Source organism: Hypanus sabinus, chromosome X2 (genome assembly GCF_030144855.1).
Source record: "Hypanus sabinus isolate sHypSab1 chromosome X2, sHypSab1.hap1, whole genome shotgun sequence".
NCBI lineage: Eukaryota > Metazoa > Chordata > Chondrichthyes > Myliobatiformes > Dasyatidae > Hypanus > Hypanus sabinus.
Window position 1 is genome coordinate 1,022,264 of NC_082739.1, and position 22,505 is coordinate 1,044,768.

Sequence of the window (22,505 nt, forward strand, 5' to 3'; positions counted from 1 at the left end):
GAAAGTGGGTGACGTATGTACACTGGGATGTATGTAAGTGGGTGACATATTTACACTGGGGTGTATGTAAGTGGGTGACGTATTTACACTGGGATGTATGTAAGTGGGTAACACATTTACACTGGGGTGTATGTAAGTGGGTGACGTATGTACACTGGGGTGTATGTTAGTGGGTGACGTATTTACACTGGGATGTATGTAAGTGGGTAACACATTTACACTGGGGTGTATGTAAGTGGGTGACGTATGTACACTGGGATGTATGTAAGTGGGTAACACATTTACACTGGGGTGTATGTAAGTGGGTGACGTATGTACACTGGGGTGTATGTTAGTGGGTGACGTGTGTACACTGGGATGTATGTAAGTGGGTAACACATTTACACTGGGGTGTATGTAAGTGGGTGACGTATGTACACTGGGGTGTATGTTAGTGGGTGACGTATTTACACTGGGATGTATGTAAGTGGGTAACACATTTACACTGGGGTGTATGTAAGTGGGTGACGTATGTACACTGGGGTGTATGTTAGTGGGTGACGTATTTACACTGGGATGTATGTAAGTGGGTAACACATTTACATTGGGGTGTATGTAAGTGGGTGATGTATGTACACTGGGACGTATGTAAGTGGGTGACGTATTTACACTGGGGTGTATGTAAGTGGGTGACATATTTACACTGGGGTGTATGTAAGTGGGTGACATATTTACACTGGGGTGTATGTAAGTGGGTGATGTTTTTACACTGGGATGTATGTAAGTGGGTGACATATTTACACTGGGGTGTATGTAAGTGGGTGACGTATGTACACTGGGATGTATGTAAGTGGGTAACACATTTACACTGGGATGTATGTAAGTGGGTGACGTATGTACACTGGGGTGTATGTTAGTGGGTGACGTATTTCACTGGGATGTATGTAAGTGGGTAACACATTTACACTGGGGTGTATGTAAGTGGGTGACATATTTACACTGGGGTGTATGTAAGTGGGTGACGTATTTACACTGGGATGTATGTAAGTGGGTGACACATTTACACTGGGGTGTATGTTAGTGGGTGACGTATGTACACTGGGGTGTATGTTAGTGGGTGACGTATTTACACTGGGATGTATGTAAGTGGGTAACACATTTACACTGGGGTGTATGTAAGTGGGTGACATATTTACACTGGGGTGTATGTAAGTGGGTGACGTATTTACACTGGGATGTATGTAAGTGGGTGACACATTTACACTTGGGTGTATGAAAGTGGGTGACGTATGTACACTGGGATGTATGTAAGTGGGTGACATATTTACACTGGGGTGTATGTAAGTGGGTGACGTATTTACACTGGGATGTATGTAAGTGGGTAACACATTTACACTGGGGTGTATGTAAGTGGGTGATGTATGTACACTGGGATGTATGTAAGTGGGTAACACATTTACACTGGGGTGTATGTAAGTGGGTGACGTATGTACACTGGGGTGTATGTTAGTGGGTGACATATTTACACTGGGGTGTATGTAAGTGGGTGACATATTTACACTGGGGTGTATGTAAGTGGGTGATGTTTTTACACTGGGATGTATGTAAGTGGGTGACATATTTACACTGGGGTGTATGTAAGTGGGTGACGTATGTACACTGGGATGTATGTAAGTGGGTAACACATTTACACTGGGATGTATGTAAGTGGGTGACGTATGTACACTGGGGTGTATGTTAGTGGGTGACGTATTTACACTGGGATGTATGTAAGTGGGTAACACATTTACACTGGGGTGTATGTAAGTGGGTGACATATTTACACTGGGGTGTATGTAAGTGGGTGACGTATTTACACTGGGATGTATGTAAGTGGGTGACACATTTACACTGGGGTGTATGTTAGTGGGTGACGTATGTACACTGGGGTGTATGTTAGTGGGTGACGTATTTACACTGGGATGTATGTAAGTGGGTAACACATTTACACTGGGGTGTATGTAAGTGGGTGACATATTTACACTGGGGTGTATGTAAGTGGGTGACACATTTACACTGGGGTGTATGTTAGTGGGTGACATATTTACACTGGGGTGTATGTTAGTGGGTGACGTATTTACACTGGGATGTATGTAAGTGGGTAACACATTTACATTGGGGTGTATGTAAGTGGGTGATGTATGTACACTAGGACGTATGTAAGTGGGTGACGTATTTATACTGGGGTGTATGTAAGTGGGTGACATATTTACACTGGGGTGTATGTAAGTGGGTGATGTTTTTACACTGGGATGTATGTAAGTGGGTGACATATTTACACTGGGTTGTATGTAAGTGGGTGACGTATGTACACTGGGATGTATGTAAGTGGGTAACACATTTACACTGGGGTGTATGTAAGTGGGTGACGTATGTACACTGGGGTGTATGTTAGTGGGTGACGTATTTACACTGGGATGTATGTAAGTGGGTAACACATTTACACTGGGGTGTATGTAAGTGGGTGACATATTTACACTGGGGTGTATGTAAGTGGGTGACGTATTTACACTGGGATGTATGTAAGTGGGTGACACATTTACACTGGGGTGTATGTTAGTGGGTGACATATTTACACTGGGTTGTATGTAAGTGGGTGACGTATGTACACTGGGATGTATGTAAGTGGGTAACACATTTACACTGGGGTGTATGTAAGTGGGTGACGTATGTACACTGGGGTGTATGTTAGTGGGTGACGTATTTACACTGGGATGTATGTAAGTGGGTAACACATTTACACTGGGGTGTATGTAAGTGGGTGACATATTTACACTGGGGTGTATGTAAGTGGGTGACGTATTTACACTGGGATGTATGTAAGTGGGTGACACATTTACACTGGGGTGTATGTTAGTGGGTGACATATTTACACTGGGGTGTATGTAAGTGGGTAACACATTTACATTGGGGTGTATGTAAGTGGGTGATGTATTTACACTGGGGTGTATGTAAGTGGGTGATGTTTTTACACTGGGATGTATGTAAGTGGGTGACATATTTACACTGGGGTGTATGTAAGTGGGTGACATAGGTACATTGGCGTGTATATTGCTCGGAGACCTATGTACACAGGACGTTAGCTGTGTGACATATATATAAGGGGAAGCACGTAACTGGGTGATGCATGGAGATGGATATGTACATAGGTTGGTCACATATGTATATGCTGTCATATGTAGGTGAGTAGCGTAAGAGCATTACAGTGCCTATTAAAAAATATTCACCCTGTGGTGACCCACTTTCTGCGCAGGCAAACCGGCTCACAAATAGTCAATGCACGGATGGAAACTTTGGTAATGCACCTCTGACGTCATTTCCGCCCGGAGGGGGCGGGTGCTAGGGATTAAATGCCAGCGCCGCGAAGTTTGAATAAACTACTCGAAACGACTTACCGACTGCGTGTCGTTGTCTCTAGCTCTGTATGTAGTACATCGCTACATTGGTGACCCCGACGGTCCAAATGGGATTTGGACCAAAGATGACCGACTCTTCATCTGTTCACGCAGTTTCACTAAAGCTGCCGACTTTCTGGACGCTGCGACCACGCGTGTGGTTTAGCCAAGCAGAAGCCCAGTTCCAGATTCGGCAGATATCTTCTTATTCCACGCGTTATTATCACGTGGTGAGCGCCCTTGACCAGGAGACGGCCGCCCAGGTTGCGGATTTCATACAGTCACCCCCGGAAGAAGGCAAATATGAAGCATTCAAAGCGCTGCTCATTTGGACCTTTGGCCTCTCGCGGCATGAGCGGGGTGCCCGCCTGCTTCACCTGGACAGTTTGGGAGACAGACTGCCATCAGCATTGATGAACGAGATGCTGGCCCTGGCTGATGGACACAAGCCCTGATTCATGTTTGAGCAAGCGTTCCTAGAGCAACTGCCCGAAGACATACACCTGCTGCTGGCCGACACAGATTTCAGCGACGCCCGGAAGGTGGCGGCCTGGGCAGACGTGCTGTGGAAAGCAACCGTTTCATCACCTCAGCAGCCCGTATCATGTGCTCTTTGTACACCCTGATGTTGGGTAAAGGCAAGGACATTACTTGAGAGGAGGAGGCTGCGGCTGCTTTCGTTAAAGCCAAAGAAGCCTTGGCAGATGCCGCGATGCTGGTGCACCCCAGAATGGACATTCCGAACACACTCATAGTGGACGCATCCGACACAGCAGTCAGTGGGGTGCTGGAGAAGCTCATCGTGGGGTGCTGGCAACCCCTGGCGTTCTTCAGCAAGCACCTACGACCACCCAAACTCAAGTACAGTGCTTTCGACCAGGAGCTGTTGGCACTGTATCTGGCAATCCGGCATTTCAGGTACTTGTTAGAAGGCACGACGTTCACCCTGTTCACGGACCACAAACCGTTGACCTTCGCGTTCACGAAGGTGTCCAATCCCTGGTTGGCTCGCCAGCAGTGACATCTGTCCTACATCTCCGAGTACACGACGGACGTCCAGCATGTCTCGGGAAAGGACAACGTTGTGGCAGATGCACTCTCCAGACCAGCTATCGAGGCCCTGTCCCTGGGGGTGGACTATGCAGCACTGGCAGAGGCGCAGCAGGCAGACGACGAGATGCCCAGCTACAGGGCCGCAGTCTCAGGTTTGCAGCTGCAGGACTTTCTCATAGGCCCAGGTGATAGGACCCTCCTGTGCGATGTGGCTGCCAGCCAACCTCACCCCATTGTCCTGGCAGCCTGGAGGCGGCAAGTTTTCGACTCCATACACGGTTTGGCGCACCCATCTATCAGGACAACCGTCCGGCTGGTCTCCAGCAAGTTCGCATGGCACAGACTTTGAAAGCAGGTCAGTGAATGGGCCAGAACGTGCGCGCAGTGCCAAACAGCCAAGGTGCAGCGGCACACTAAAGCCCCACCGCAGCAGTTCGAACCCACCCACCGGAGATTCGACCACATTCATGTGGATATCGTGGGGCCCCTAGCAGTGTCACGAGGAGCGCGGTACCTCCTAATTATGGTAGACCGGTTCACGAGGTGGCCAGAGGCGGTCCTGCTCACCGACACATCTGCCGATTCCTGCGCCCGAGCACTGATTGCAACCTGGGTAGCACGCTTCGGGGTACCGGCCCACATTACCTGTGACAGAGGCACCCAGTTCACCTCCAGCCTGTGGTCGGCTGTGGCCAGCCTGTTGGGAACGCAGCTACACCACACTACTGCCTACCACCCACAGTCGAACGGACTAGTGGAACGCTTCCACCGTCACTTGAAGTTGGCTCTCGTGGCCCGCCTGAGAGGACCTAACTGGGTGGACGAGCTTCCCTGGGTCCTGCTTGGAATTCGCACAGCGCCCAAAGAGGATCTGCATGCCTCGTTGGCCGAGTTGGTGTACAGCGCACCCCTGGCCGTCCCGGGAGAGTTCATACCAGCCCCAAGGGTGCAAGAGGAAGAACCCGCAGCATTCCTGGACAGACTACACAAGATGCTCGGCAACCTGGCCCCCGTACCGACTTCACAGCATGGATGGACCCCGACCCATATACCCAAAGACCTGCAGAACTGTAAGTTTGTGTTTGTACAAAGGGGCGGACACCGGGCACCGCTACAGCGGCCGTACGAGGGGCCGTTCAAGGTGATCAACAACAATGGGTCCACGTACGTTCTGGACGTTGGGGAGAGAGAGGAGGTTTTCATGGTGGACCGACTCAAACCGGCCCATGTGGACTTGGCGCAGCCGGTCGAGGTTCAGGCATCGCGGCGCAGAGGCAGACCTCCCAAACAGAGGCTGATCCAGACTGTGGACATTGGGGGGTGTATCTCCGGTTCGGGTGGGGGGGGGTTGTTATGTGACGACCCACTTTCTGCACAGGCGAACCGGCTCACAAATATCCAGCACCGGGGGGGGGGGGGGGGGGGGGAGACTTTGGTAATGCACCTCTGATGTCATTTCCGCCCGGAGAGGACTGGCGCTAGGGATTAAATGCCAGCTCCGCGAAGTTTGAATAAACTAGTCTCGAAACGACTTACCGACTGCGTGTCGTCTCTCGCTCTGTATGTAGTACATCGCTACAACAACTTCCTTGGAAGTTTTCATATTTTATTGTTTTACAAACTTGAGTCACAGTGAATTTTAATTTGGCTTTTTGACACTGATCAGCAGAAAAAGTCTCTTTCGTGCCAAAGTGAAAACAGATCTCTGCAAAGTGATCTAAATTAAGTTTTCTTGCAGACTGCATCAGGTTTTCCTCCAGGATTGCCCTGTTTTTTTACTGCATTCATTTCAACCCTTCATCTTTACAAACCTTCCTGAGCCTGCTGCAGTGAAGCATCCCCACAGCATGATGCATGGACCACCATGCTTCATGGTGTGTTTTTGATGATGTACGGTATTTGGCTTACGCCAAAAACAGCATTTAGTCTGATGACCAAAAAGCTGAATATTGGTTTCATCAGACCAGAAAACCTTCTTCCAGCTGACTTCAGAGTCTCCCACGTGCCTTCTGGCAAACTGTAGCTGAGATTTCATGTGAGCTTTTTTCAACAGTGGCTTTCTCTTTACCACTCTCCCATAAAGCTGACGTACGTAGGTGGGTGATAGACTGGACTCTGGCTGGTACTACCAATCAAGCTGCACTGACCCTGAACAAACTACTCTGCTGCATGTTCATCTGTTCAGCCACTGGGTTCTATATTACTGCTTCCAAAGTCTATGTAGAATAATTTTTCTTAATCATTTTGTTTTTCAGAAGTCAGCAGTTCCTGTTGAAAACATTAGTGAGAAGGATGTGGAGAGCACTGCAGATGAGGATAGGTATGCTGCTACTCCCAGCCACTGTCTGGTCAAGAATCAGAATCAGTATCATGGAAACATGCAATGAAATTTGTTATTTTGTGGCAGTAGTACAGTCAGGTACAATTTATCAGGTACAATTTATACACAGTGTTGCCTCAGGAATGCAGTATCCATGATGAAAGACCCCTACCATCCAGGCCATGCTCTCTTCTCACTATTATTATTGGGCGGGAGATTCTGAAGTCTCATGTTCTCAGTATATTTTATTGACATAGTTTGTCTTCTGCACACTGGTGTTTGTCAGTCTTCGTGTGTAGTTTTTCATAAATACGATTCTATTTCTTTTTTTCCCTGTAAATGCCTGCAAGAAAATAAATCTCAAAATGGTTATAGTAACATACAGGGAGTCCCCGAGTTACGAACGTCCGACTTACAGACAACTCGTACTTACGAACTGAGGAAGGAGAACGCCATCTGCCATTTTAAGTCAGATTGCGACGTTGTCCGGCATTTTAAGTCGTTGCCATTGACACCGTGTTGAGTGTGTAACTTTGATTTGGCTTAAATTTTTCATAGCAAGATTCATCCTGACCCCAGCCCCCCCTGTTCCTGTCGGTTGGTGGCGCAGTGAGATCAGCGCTGGGCTGGAGAACGGAGATTCCTGAGTTTGATTTAGTGACAGACCGTTCCCGTGCCGGGTCGATGTCAATCCAGTGACTCCCGTACCATCTGTGCCAGGTTAATGTGGAGCATGCAACTCAACCTTATAAAATAAAAACACTGCCACCTGCAGTTTAAATTCCCACATGGAATATTGTGGAGGATCAAATACAGTACCCAAACCAAGCACAGCCCCCACTTGTCCCATTTAGCCTGTCTCAGTGCAGTGGAGTTTAGGACCCGGGGAATTCAGTGTGGTGGTCCTTAGGACCCAGCGGACCTCGGAACCCACTGCCCGCAGTGTTTCTGGTCCATTGACAGGAAGCGATCACGATTGAAAATAAAGTGGAAATAATAAAGCGTTTGGAAAGAGGTGAAATGCCATCAGTCATTGGAAAAGCATTAGGCTACAGTCGGTCAACGATCAGAACAATTTTAAAGGATAAAGTGCGAATAATGGAACATGTGAAAGGCCCTGCCCCGATGAAAGCTACAATTATTACTAAGCAACACAGTGGTTTAATTATTGGAATACATACGTTTCTTAAGTGTTTTATATGCATAGAAAGGTAAAATATATACTATATACTAAGACAAACGTTTTGCTAACTGACGCTAAATAATACTGGATGTACTTGTTCCGACTTACGTACAAATCTGACTTAAAGACGGAGTCAGGAACGGAACTCATACGTAACCTGGGGGACTGCCTGTATGTACTTTGATAATAAATTTACTTTAAGGACCCTCATCACCCAGGACATGCTCTCTTCTCATTACTACCTTAATAATGGATGCCACGTTCTTTAACCACCACATACAAACATGTATGTGTGTGAGTGTCCATGAATGACTGTATGTGGGTGTGTATGTGAGTTTGTGTGTGTGTGTGTGTATGTATGAGTGACTGTGTGACTATGTGAGTTTGTGTGTATGTATCTGAGTGCCTATGTATGTGTTGATGTGTGAGTGTCGGAGTGTGTATGAAAGTGTGAGTGAGTGTGGGGGGGTATGTGTGAGTAAGTGTGGGTGTGAGTGACTGTGTGATTATTTGTATGGTGTGAGTGTGTATGTGAGTGACTGGATGTGTGACAGTGTGAGTGACTGTCAGTGTGTGTGTATGTGAGTGTCAGACTGAGGGTGTGAGTGACTGAGTGTGTGAATATGTTTGTGAGGGTGTGAGTGTGTTTATGTGAGTGGCTGGGAGAAAGTGGGTGTGTACATGAGTGTGTGTTTTTGAATGTGTGTGTGAGAGTGACTGAGTGAGAGTGGCTGTGTGTATGTTGGAATGTGTGTGAGGGTTTGAGTGACTGGGTGTGTGTATGCGTGTGTGTGAGTGAGTGTGTGTTGGTGCGAGGGATTGTGAGTGTGCATGTGTTTGAGTGACTGTTTATGTATGTGAGTGAGCGTGGTTGAGTGACTGTGAGTGCATGACTGAATGTGTGTGTGTATGTGCCTGGGTGTGAGTGACTGTACATGTGTGTTTGACTACTTGTGTATGCATGTGAATGAGTGTGTGTGTATTTGACTCTGAGTGTGTGTGTGACTGTGTGGGGGTGTGAGTGTGTATGTATATGTGACTGTGTGAGTGACGGTGTGTGTGTGAATGTCTGTAAGTAACTACACGTGTATGAGTGTATGTGTGAGTATGTGTGTATACATATATGTATGTAAATATTAAATATATAGAGCAACACGGTAGTGTAGTGGTTAGCATAACACTAGTGAGCCAGGTTCAATTCCTGCCGCTATCTGCATGGAATTTGTACATCCTCCCTATGAATGTGTGGATTTCCTCCAGGTGCTCTGGTTTCCTCCCACAGTCCAAAGATGTACCAAGTAGTAGGTTAATTGTTTACATGGGTGTAGTTCGGTGGTGCGAGCTCATTGGGGTGGGAGGGCCTGTTTCCATGCTGTATTTCAAAATAAAATAAAATTTTAAAAATGTAAAAAGAACATTCAGCCCATTTGTTCCTAAGGTTGGCAGTGAATCCCCTAACCTTCACCATCCTCCTTCCTCCTCTTTCTCCCCTCACCCCCTCTCGCTCTTCCCCCTCCCACTTGTGTTCCTTTAATTTGAGGTCCCTCTGTTAGAGCGCACTGAGTGTTGTTTCTCTCTGACAGGGATGAGGATGTTCCTCAGGCATCGCATCAGGAAGTCCAAACGAAGAATGAGGTAGGAGTTCTTCCATATTGTTGGCGATGCAGTTTGACAAAGTCCCTGTGATGGGGGCACACTATCAGAGCCTGAAGCAGGCACTGCCCAGTGGCAGTCCTAGAATCACAAGATAAAAGAGCAGAAGTAGGCCATTCGGCCCATTGAGTCTGCTCCGCCACTCCACCATGAGCTAAACTATTTTCCCATCTCGTTCCAATTTCTGGCTTTTTCCCATATCCCTTGATACCCTGACTAATTAGATACCTGTCAGTCTCCTCCTTGAACACCCTCAATGATCGGGCCTCCACAGCTGTATGTGGCAATGAATTCCATAAATCCATGACCCTCTGGCTAAAAAAATTTCTCCTCATCTCTGTTGTAAATGAGTACCCTCTAATTCTAAGACTGACCTCTTGTCCTGGACTTACCCACCAAGGGAAACAGCCTTTCCACATCTACTCTGTCCAACCCTTTCAACATTCGAAATGTTTCTGTGAGATCCCCTCTCATCCTTCTATACTCTAATGAATACAATCCAAGAGCTGACAAACACTCCTCATATGTTAGTCCCTACATTCCAGGAATCATCCTCATGAATCTTCTTTGAACTCTCTCCAACATCAGTACACCCATTCTAAGATAGGGGGCCCAAAACTGCACGCAGTATTCCAAATGGGGTCTCACCAGTGTCCCATAGAGTCTGATCAACACCTCCTTACTCTTATACACTATTCCTCTCGAAATGAATGCCAACATAGCATTCGCTTTCCTTATTGCCGATCCAAACTGGTGGTTAACCTTTAGGGTATCCTGCATGAGGACCCCGAAGTCGTTTTGCACTTCTGATTTTTGGATTTTCTCCCCACCTAAATAATAATCTGCCTGATTGTTTCTTCTTCCAAAATGAACAACCATACATTTCTCAACATTGTATCTCATCTGCCATTTCTTTACCCACTCTCCTAAACTGACCAAGTCTCTCTGCAACCTTTCCGTTTCTTCAACACTTCCTGTTCCTCCACCTATCTTGATGTCATCCACAAACTTGGCCACAAAACCATTTAATCCATAATCTAAATCATCAATATACAGTTTAAAAAGAAGAAGCCCCAACACTGACCCTTGTGGAACACCGCTAGTAACCGGCAACCAACCAGAATAGGATCCCTGCATTCCCACTCTTTGCTTTCTGCCTATCGGCCAATGTTCCACCCATTCCAATATCTTTCCTGTAATTCCATGGGCGCTCATCTTGTTAAGCAGCCTCTTATGTGGCACCTTATCGAAGGCCTTTTGAAAATCCAAATACACAACATCCAAGGCTTCTCCCTTGTCAATCTTATTTGAGATTACCTCAAAAAAATTCCAATAGGTTGATGAGGCAGGATCTTCCCTTCATGAAACCATGCTGGCTTGGGCCTATCTTGTCATGCACCTCGAGGTAATTCATAATCTCATCCTTGAGAATCGACTCCAATAACTTTCCGACTACCAATGTCAGACTAATAGGTCTGTAATTTTCTTTTTGCTGCCTCTTCCCTTTCTTAAACAACGGAACTACATTTGCGACCTTCCAGTCCTCCAGAACTGTGCCAGAGTCTACTGATTCCTGGAAGATTATTTCCAATGACTCCACAATCTCCAAAGTCAACTGCTTCTGAACCCGTGGATGCATTTCGTCTGGTCCAGGAGACTTATCTATCCTTTGTCCATTTAGCTTCTCAAGCACTTTCTCTCTGGTAATCTTGACTGTACCTAATTCTATTCCCGGAGACCTCTGGCTATCAGGTATGTTGCTAATGTCTTCCACTGTGAAGACTGATACAAAATACTCGTTTAGTTCCTCTGCCATCTCTGTGTTACCCATTATAATTTCACCAGCATCATTTTCAATAGGTCCTATATCTACCCATGTCACTCTTTTACTCTTCATATATTTAAAAAAACTCTTAGTGTCCTTTTTTATGTTAATTGCCAATTTCCTTTCATAATTCATCTTTTCTTTCCTAATGACTTTTTTAGTTTCCTTCTGTAATTTTTAAAAATTCGTCCAGTCCTTCGTTTTCTCACAAATTTTTGCTTCCTTGTACGCCATCTCTTTTGCTTTTGTTTTAGCCTTAACTTCTCTTGTTAGCCACATTTGTGTAATTTTTCCTTTTATGATTTTCTTTTCTCTTGGAAAATATTTTTCCTGCACTTTCCTTATTTCTTATAGGAATTTCATCCAATTCTGCTCTACTGTCCCTCCATTTAGCTTACTCTTCTAATCAACTTGGGCCAGTTCCTCTCTCATACCACTGTAATTTCCTTTGTTCCACTGAAATATCGATACACCTGATACCAGCTTCTCCTTTTCAAATTTGAAACTGAACTCGATCATATTATGATCACTACTTCCAAGGGGTTCCATTACCTCTAGCTCCCGAATTGCCTCAGGTTCATTACACTGCACCCAATCCAAAGCAGCCGATCCCCTGGTGGGCTTATGGACAAGCTGTTCCCGTGGGCATTCTACAAACTCCCTCTCCTGAGATCCAGTATCTTCCTGACTTTCCCAATCCACTTTCATATTAAAATCTCCCATAATTATCTTGACATTTTCCTTCTGACACGCTTTTACTATTTCCAGCTGTAGCTTGTAGTCCACATCCCGGCTGTTGTTTGGAGGCCCGTATATAACTACTATACTCCTGATGAAGTGTTTCGACCCGAAACTTCGTCACTACCTTCTCCCATAGATTCTGTCTGGCCTGCTGAGTTCTGCCAGCATTTTGTGTTTTTAACTACTATTAGTGTCTTTTTACCCTTGCCATTTCTAAACTCGACCCACAGGGATTCTACTTCTTCTGATCTTCTGTCCCTTCTTTCTAGTGACTTGATATCATTGCTTACTATCAGGGCCACGCCACCCCCTTTACCCACCTTCCTATCTTTCCTACACACGGTGTATCCTTGGACATTCAGCTCCCAATCACATCCATCATTTAGCCATGACTTGGTGATGGCCACAATGTCAATTCTTTTACCTGTAGCTGTACAACAAGGTCATCCATTTTTTTTCTAATGCTGCGTGCATTTAAGTGTAGTACATTTAGATCAGTATCTGTTGTGCTATATTTCTATCGCAAATTACCCTGTCTATTCACCTGCCTGTCATTCTTGCCATCTTTGCTGCACAGTATCTTTGACTTATTTCTGTTTTCTTCTTCCTCGACCGTAACATCCTGGTTTCCTTCCCCCTGCCAACTTAGTTTAAACCCTCCCTAACAGCTATATTAAACAATCCCACCAGGATATTAGTACCCTTTGAGTTCAGGTGTAACCCATCGTTTTTGCATAAGTCATACCTCCCCCAAAATAAATCCCAGTGATCTAAGAATTTGAAGCTCTGCCCCCTGCATCAGTTATTTAGCCACACATTCATCTGCTTAATTCTGCTATTCGTACCATCATTGGTGTGTGGCTCAGACAGTAATCCTGAGATTATTACTCTGGAGGTCTGGCTTTTCAATTTTCTTCCTAGCTCCCAATTATCTTCCTTCAGGGCCTCTTCTCTTTTTCTATCTATGTTATTGGTACCAACATGTATCAAGACTTCTGGCTGCTCGCCCTCTCTCCTTAGGATACTCTGGACCCGAACTGAGATATCTCGTACCCTGGCACCAGGGAGGCAACACACCATCCGGGTATCCTTGTCCGGCTCGCAGAATCTCTTGTCTGTTCTCCTCACGTTGGAATCCCCTATAACTACTACATTTCTCCTTGTTCTCTTGAACACGGCACTGGGCAGAGTGCCTGAATCCCATTCGCTGTGGTCTTCCTCTGTCAGGTCAACCTCTCCAACAGTATTTAAAACGGTATATCGATTTCCAAGGGGGACTGTCACAGAGGTGCTGTCCACTATCTCTCTATAGGTATTATCAATCACCTCCTTACTTTCCCATATTAGCTGAAGGTCATCAAGTTGCAGCTCCAGATCCCGAACACGGTCTTTAAGGAGCCTCATCTCAATGCACCTGGTGCAGATGTAATCCTTGGTGAGGCTGGGAGTCTCCCAGGGTCCTCACATCTGGCACTCCAAGCACAACACTAATCCTAGATGCATACCCCTAATGCTACTGTTATCACCAAATAAATAAACCTGTAACTTAATCCTTTACTATAAGACTCAATGGTCACAGGTAGCATCTTTCCGTTTCTGCCTAAAATATGGAACCTGGCAGAAATACTTTGGTACTGTCTGTACGAGTTTCGTTTGGGTGATCTGGCTACCTTCCGTGTCCCAAGAAAATGGTAAATTTGTGGAATTCATTGCCACAGATGTCTGTGGAGGCCAAGTAACTGGGAGTATTTAAAGCAGAGGTTGATAGCTCCCTGATTAGTCAGGGCATCAAAGGTTACAGGGAGAAGGCAGAAGAATGGGAGTGAGAGGTATAATGAATCAGCTACATAAAGGAACCCATAGGAGGTGGTGGCATAATATGATTGAATTCATACTGTAATTTGAAAGGGAGAAGCACAAGTCATTTGTATCAGTATTGCAATGGAATAAAGGGAATTACAGAGGCATGAGAGAGGAGCTTGCCCAGGTGGATTGGAGGGGGATACTGGCAGTGATGACAGCAGAGCAGAGGTTTCTGGGAATAGTTCACAAGGGACAGGATAGGTATGTTCCACAGAGGAAGACTTCTCAGATGGCAGGGCTAGGCAACCATGGCTGACAAGGGAAATTGAGGACTGCATAAAAGCCAAGGGAAGGGCGTACAAGGTAGCAAAAGTGAGTGGGAAATTGAATGATTGGTAAGCTTTAAAAATCTAACAACAGGCAACTAAAATGGTTATAAGAAGGGTGAAAGATACTAGCAGTGTGCCAGAGGTCCATGAGAGTCAGGGAGCAGGAGTGAGTGCCATTGCTATTACAAAGGAAAAAGTGCTTGGTAAACTCAAAGGTCTTAAGGTGGACGTCATCTGGGCCAGATGGACTACATCCCAGAGTCCTGAGAGAGGTTGCTGAAGAGATGACGGATGCATTGGTCATGATCTTTCAAGAATCACTTGACTCTGGCATGGTCCTGGAGGACTGGAAAATTGCAAATGTCAGTTCGTTCTTTAAGAAGGGAGGAAGACAGAAGAAAGGAAATTATTGGCCCGTTAGCCTAATCTCAGTGGTTGGGAAAGTGTTGGAGTCTATTATTAAGGATGAGGTTTTGGGGTACTTGGAGACTGATGATAAAATAAATCAAAGTCAGCATGGTTTCTGTCAAGGGAAATCTTGCCTGAAAAATCTGTTGGAGTTCTTTGAGGAAGTAACAAGCAGTGTGGACAAAGAAGAGGCAGTGGATGTCATTTACTTGGATTTTCAGAAGGCATTTGATAAGGTGCCACACGTGATGCTGCTGGATAAGATAAAATCCTATGGCGTTACAGGAAAGATACTGGCATGGATAGAAGAATGGCTGACAGGCAGGAGGCAATGAGTAGAAATAAAAGGAGCCTTTTCTGATTGGCTACTAGCCTCAGGATAGAGTAATTTAAAGTAAAGTAAAGTAAAGTAATTTCTTTAGCCAGAGGGTGGTGAATTTGTTGCCATGTGCAGATGTGGGGGTCAGGTCGTTGGGTGTATTTAAGGCCGAGATTGATAGGTTCTTGATTGGACATGCCATCAAAGGTTACGGGGAGAAGGCAGGAAAATGGGGTTGAGGAGGAGAAGAAAAGGATCAGCCATGATTGAATGGCGGAGCAGACTCGATGGGCCAATTGACCTAATTCTGCTCCTATGTCTTATGGTCTTCTAAAAACAAGGAGGTAATGCTGAAGCTTTATATGACACTAGTCAGGCCACACTTGGAGTATTGTCAATAGTTTTGGGCCCCTTATCTCAGAAAGGATATGTTGTCATTGGAGAGAGGATGACGAGGATGATTCCAGGAATGAAAGGATTAACATATGAGGAGCGTTTGGCAGCTTTTGGGCCTGTACTCACTGGAATTTAGAAGAATGCGTAGGTATTATTTTTAATATGAATAAATCCATTCAAAAATGTTCAAGCACAATGATGTGTGTTTTAAGCTTATTTATCTTCTACTGATAGGAGGGGGAGAAAAGAGAACTCATCTTCACAATCTGCTCCATATCATAGTCCGTGTATCTTATTATGCACTTTCTCTGTATCTGTAATTATAACACTGTCACTTGCATTCTGGTTGGGTGAGATCTTTGATTTTACTGGTTGCTTTAATGAGAAAGCCAGAAGTGAAGACAGAGACCATGGAGGGGACAGTGATGAACTGAGTTGTGTCCACAACTTTGCAATTTCTTGTGGCCTTGGGCAGTTACCATACCAAAGCATTATAAATCAAGATAGGATGCTTTTTATGGTGCATTGATAAAAATTATTGCAGGTCGATGCAAGGGTTAAAAATGTTGCCTGTTAGTTTGCAGAACTGGAGGCCTCAGCACAACGCTGGCAGCTGCTCTATGAGGAGAAGAGTTCCCAGTACGAGCAGCTACTGAAACGACAGACCAAGACGCTAGAGAATTGTAAGGTTGGTGCTGGAGTAACAACCGTATGCCACCTCGCTACTTCTTCACCATCCACTGAACTCGGGGTTCACCTTTCACCCAAGTACCACCTTCCTGCATGAACCCCATGTCCCTGATTTCCTTAATATCCAAACATCTCTGTCTTCACTCTGTCCAGCAACAAAATAAATAAACAAGTAATACTGAAAACCTGAGTCCTTGAAAGTGAGCCCATAGGTTGTGGAATTAGCTCAGTGTTGAGGTAAGTGAAGCTATCCATGCTGGTTCAGGAGCCTGATGGTTGAAGGGTAATAATTCTTCCTGAACATGGTGGTGGGAGTCCCCTTTAATGTTTGCTACACCACTGTGCATGTAAAAGGATGCATGCTATGTTCCTTTGTACACCAATGCCACCCGTCTCACCATTTATAAATGGGGCTTCCGTCAGCACATAAACAGGCCCTTTGGCCCATCCAATTCATGCTGTTCCATTTAAACTGCCCAGTCCCATTAACCTGCACCTAGACCATATCCCTCCATAACACTTCTATCCATGTACCTATCTAAACTTCTCTTAACATTTCTCTTAAAAAACATTGTTATGATCATGGCTGTATACATCCCCCCGCAAGCTAATGCTAAGCTAGCGTTAGCACAGCTATACTCAGCCATCAGCAAACAGCAGGATGCTCACCCTGATGGTGCTTTCATTGTTGTAGGGGATTTTAACCAGGTCAACCTATGATCTGTGCTCCATAAATTCTATCCTCATGCGCAGTGTCCTACCAGGTGATTAAACACTCTGGATCATGTGTACATGAATGTCAAAGACTCATACAGAGCCTCCCTCAGCTCACCCCCTGGGACAATCTGAGCATGTTTCACTGTTTTTGATGCCAGCATACAGACCACTTATCCACAAAACTAAACTTGCAATAAAAACAGTCAAAATATGGCCAGAAGATGCCTCTTTACAACTCCAAGATTGCTTTGGTCTCACCCACTGGGACCTGTTGCACAACAGGCTACACACGGTACAGAGGTGAACTTGGAGGAGTACACATCCACTGTGCTTTTCTACATCAATGGTTGTGTAGACAGTGTAACAGTGGACAAGAAAATAAAGATATTCCCAAACCAGAAACCACGGGTGAATAAAGAGGTACAAAATCTTTTAAAAGCACGCAATAATGCATTTAGATCTGGTGATGCCTCAGCATATAGTGTTGCCAGGTCAAACCTGAAAAAAGGCATTAAAAAAGGCCAAAGACATCCATAGGCAATAGGTAGAGGACCACTTTAACAATGCTGACAATCGGAACATGTGGCAAGGCATCAGGGCTATTACTGATCACAACAGTAACCCTGTCTTCCCCCACAGTGATGTCACACTGGCCAATGAACTGAGCATCTTCTTTGGCCGGTTTGAAATTAACAACAATGTGAGGAGTGCAAGAATCCTGGCCATAGAGGATGAACAGGTTCTTACTGAGCACACATGATGTACAGTGCGTGCTTCTGAGGGCCAATCCATGGAAAGCTGCAGGCCCTGATGGAGTTCCAGGAGGGGTACTTAAAGATTATGGTGAACAACTGGCTGGCATATTTACGAGGATTTTCAATCTGTCTCTATCTCAGGCAACGGTCACCAAGTGCCTGAAGTCATCCATCATAGTGCCTGTCCCGAAGAAAACAAACATCAACAATTTGAATGACTATTGTCCGGTTGCCCTCACACCAACAATAATGGAGTGCTTTGAGAGAGTGGTCCTCTCCCACATTAAAGTCACTATCCCTGCTATACTGGACTCACACCAGTTTGCCTATAAAGCAAACAGGTCCACGGAGGATGCCATCTCATTAGCTCTTCACACTGTCCTGACACATCTGGAGGGAAAGGGCACATACGTAGGGATGTTGTTTGTTGATTATAGCTCTGTTTTTAACACTGTCATCCTCAGTAAGCTCATCTCCAAACTCCACCAGCTAGGCCTCAGCTCATCACTCTGCAACTGGGTCCTGAATTTCTTGTCAGAGCTTTCACAGGCAGTGAAATTGGGCCCTCACCTGTCCTTCACTACTATCCTGAACACTGGTACACCACAAGGTTGTGTATTGAGTCCCATACTCTACTCCCTCTTTACTTACGACTGTGTACCTGCATTTAGCACCAATACCTTGGCAAATTCGCAGACGACATTACAGTGATTGGGTTGATCTCCAACACAGATGAATCAGCGTGCAAAGTGGAGGTACAGAACTTAGTGAGCTGGTGCTCAGAGAACAACCTGTCTCTTAATACAGCAAAGACTAAGGAACTAATTATCAACTTTGGAAAGTCACAGGATGACGAGTACGCTCCAGTCTACATTAACGGAGACATAGTGGAGAGAGTGTCCAGTTTCAGGTTTCTGGTAATACACATCTCAGAAGACCTTACATGGTCCACTAACACCACAAGAATAGTTAAGAAAGCACAGCAACGCTTGTTTTTCCTCAGGACGCTGAAGAAAGCTGATCTACCTGAACAGATGCTGGTGACCTTTTACCGCTGCACCATAGAGAGCATCTTGACATACTGCATCTCTGTGCGGTATCTCAGTTGTACAGCAGCTGATAGGAAAGCACTTCAGCGGGTTGTCTTGAGTGCACAGAAGATCATTGGGGCACAGCTCCCAGCCCTGGAGGACACCTACAGCTCACGCTGCCTAAGGAAAGCTACAAGCATCTGTAAGGACAATACACACCCATGCAATCATCTGTTTGAACTTCTTCCATCTGGCAGATGTTATAAGATTTTCTATACCCACACTTCCAGACTGAAAAATAGCTTTTTCCCCAGAGCAATAATTGCTCTGAACCAATCGATCAAATATCATCCATAAATTTGTTATATTGCTACTTTTAATACTGGTTTTATGGCTATCATGCATCTGAGTTGCGCTTTTGTACTGCTGGACATTGCTTATACTGGCTGGTTACTTGATTTTATTTATTGTTTATTTATTTGTTGAGTCCGAGAGTTGCAAACTCATTTTCGCTGTATTGGTGCATGAAAATTGTACTATGCAATGACAATAAAGATATTTCATTTCAAATTGAGCTCACATGCATCACTTGCGCTAGCAGCTCATTCCATACACTAATGATTCATGACCTCTGGTTGTAGTCCCACCTAAACTCTGGAAAAAACTGCTTGCATTTACCCTATCTATACCTTTATAATTTTGTATACCTCTATCAAATCTCCTCTCAAAGAATACACTCCTACCCTATTCAATCTTTCCTTATAACTCAGGTCCTCCAGACCCTGCAACATTCTTGTAATTTTTTTTCTGCACTCTTTCAACCTTGTTTACATCTTTCCTGAAGGTAGGTGACCAAAACTGCACACAATACTCCAAATTAGGCCTCAGCAGTTTCTTATATAATTTCAACATAACATCCCATCTCCTGTACCCAGTACTTTGATTTGTGAAGGCCAATGTGCCACAAGTTTTATTTATGACCCTATCTATCTATGATGCCACTTTCAATGAATTCTGGACCTGTATTCCTAGATCCCTTTATTCTACCACACTCCTCAGTGCCCTACCGTTCACTGTGTAAGACCCACACTGATTAGCCCTCCCAAAGTGCAACACCTCACACTTGTCTGCATTAAATTTTATCTGTCATTTTTCACGCCAATTTCCAGCTAGTTCAGATCCCACTGCAAACTCTGGTAGTCTTCCTCACTGTCCACTACGCCCCCAATCTTGGTGTCATCCACAAATGTGTTGATCCAATTTACCATATTATCATTCAGATCATTGATATAGTTGACAAATAACAATGGACCCAGCACTGATCCCTGTGGCACACCACTAGTCGCAGGCCTCCACTCAGAGAAACAATCTTCCACTACCGCTCTCTGGCTTCTCCCACAAAGCCAATTACGAATCCTATTTACTACCTCATCATGGATGCCAAATGACTGAACCACCTTGACCAGCCTCTCATGCAGGACCTTGTAGACAACATCCACTTCCTTGCTTTCATTAACTTTTCTGGAAACTTTCTCGAAACTCTACAAGATTGGTTAGACCTACCATGCACAAAGTAATGCTGGCTTCCTCTGATCAGTCCATGTCTATCCAAATACACAGATATCTGGTCCCTGAGTTTACCTTCCATTAAGTTTCCACAATTGATGTCAGGTTCACCAGCTTATAATTTCCTGGTTTATTTTTAGAGCCTTTCTTAAACAGCAGAACTACATTAGCTAACCTACAATCATCTGGTCGCATACCTGTCTCTAATGATGATTTAAAAATATTTGCTAGGGCCCCGGAAATTACTGCACTTGACTCCCACAGAGTCTGAGGGAAAATGTTGTCAGGCCCAGGGGATTTATCCACCTTGATTTTCTTCAGGGTAGGAAGCACCTCCTCCTCTGTAATCTGTACAGGGTCCATGAGGTTGTGCCGATTTGCCTCACTTCTGTAGACTCTGTATCCATCTCCTGAGTAAATACAGATGCAAAAGATGCATTTAAGATTTCCCCCATCTCTTCTGGCTTCATGCATAGATTACCATTCTGATCTTCCAGAGGATCAATTTTGTCCCTTGCAATCCTTTTTCTCTTAACATATCTGTAGAATCCCTCAGGATTCTCCTTCACCTTGTCTGCTCGCGCAACCTCATATCTTCTTTTAACCCTCCTGATTTCTTTTTTAAGTGTTCTCTTGCAATTCTTCCACTCCATTTGTTCCTACCTGCCTATACCTGCTATGCACCTCCTTTTTCTCTGATCAAGGGCCTCAATATCTCTTGAAAACCAAGTTGCCTAAACCTGCTATCTTTACCTCTTATTCTTACAGGCACATACAAGCTTTATACTCTCAAAATTTTACTTTTGAAGGCCTCCCATTTTCCAAGTACACTTTTGCTAGAAAATAGCCTGTCCCAATCCACATTTGCCAGGTCATTTCTAATACCATCAAAATTGATATTTCTCCAGTTTAGAATCTCAACCAGCAGACCAGACCTATCCTTTTCCATAATTATCTTGAAACTAATGGCATTGTGGTCACTGAATGCAAAGTGTTCCCCAACACAAACTTCTGTCATCTGCCCTGTCTCATTCCCTATTAGCAGATCAAATATTGCACACTCTCGTTAGCATGTCTATGTACTGATGAAGGAATCTTTCCTGACCACATTTGACAAACTCTATCCCATCAAGTCCTTTTACAGTATGGGATTCCCCATCAATAAGTAGACAGTTAGAATCACCTACTATAATAACCTTATGTTTCTTGCAACAGTCTGCGATCTGTTTACAAATTTGTTCCTCTAAATTCCCAGTACTATTAGGTGGTCTATAATATAGCCCTGTAAACATGGTCATACCTGTCTTATTTCTCAGTCTGTCCTGACTGAGCACTACTATGCCATTTCCCTGACTAGTAATGCCATCCCTCTCCTTTTAATCCTTCCTGCTCTATCACATCTAAAACAACAGAACCCTGGGATATTGAGCTGCCGGTCCTGTCCCTCCTCTAACCAAGTCTCACTAACGGCTACAGTGTCATAATTCCAGGTGTTGATCCATGCCCTGAGCTCATCCACGACACTTCTTGCATTGAAATATAGACAGCTCAGGACACTAGTCGAACCATGCTCAACCTTTTGATCGTAACTTTGTCTGAGGTCTTACCAGCATGTCTCGATAACCTCTCCACTAACTGTTCTGGCACTCTGGTTCCCATTCCCTTGCAACTCCAGTTTAAAATCCACTATGCAGCATTAACAAACCTTCCTGCTTTGATGTTAGTTCCCCTTCAGTTGAGATGCAAACTGTTCCATCTGTATAGGTTCCACCTTGCCTGAAAGGGAGCCCAATGATCCAAAAATCTGATGCTCTCCTCCCTACAGCAACTCCATAGCTATATATTAAACTGTATAATCTTCCTAGTTCTGACCTCACTAACGCATGGCACAGGTAGCAATCCTGAGGTCACAGCCCTGGAAATCCATGAATTCCCTATGCAGAACCTCGTTTCTCCTCGACCTACCCATGTCATTGGTACCTACATGGACCACGACCTGTGGCTGTTCACCCTCCCACTTAAGAATGCTGAGGAGTCAATCTGAAATGTCCCAGATCCTGGCACCTTTGAGGCGACATACCTTTGGGAAATATTGTTCTTGTCCACAGAACCTACTCGAGATGGATTGAGTCATATTTTCCATAAATTTATGGACATGGGTGAATTTCCTTGATTACAAGGTGGTGGGTGGTAGGCTCACCCTGGGAGACAATAGTTTCTGCCATCTTTGATGTCCATGACTGCCACCTGCTGGTGTGTTTCAGATCAGCAGTGCCAAAAGGCTTGGGCCAATCTTGATCTGT

General features: G+C 44.9%; 1 protein-coding gene across 1 annotated transcript in view; it reads left to right on the plus strand.

Moving 5' to 3' along the window:
* LOC132385074 (E3 ubiquitin-protein ligase TTC3-like) overlaps nucleotides 1-22,505 on the plus strand; it is a 277,705-nt gene that overhangs the window by 117,866 nt on the left and 137,334 nt on the right. The window contains exons 24-26 of the mRNA XM_059956787.1: nucleotides 6,722-6,786; nucleotides 9,553-9,604; nucleotides 16,021-16,131. Of these exons, the coding sequence (XP_059812770.1) occupies nucleotides 6,722-6,786; nucleotides 9,553-9,604; nucleotides 16,021-16,131 (228 nt within the window). The remainder of the gene's footprint in view (nucleotides 1-6,721; nucleotides 6,787-9,552; nucleotides 9,605-16,020; nucleotides 16,132-22,505) is intronic.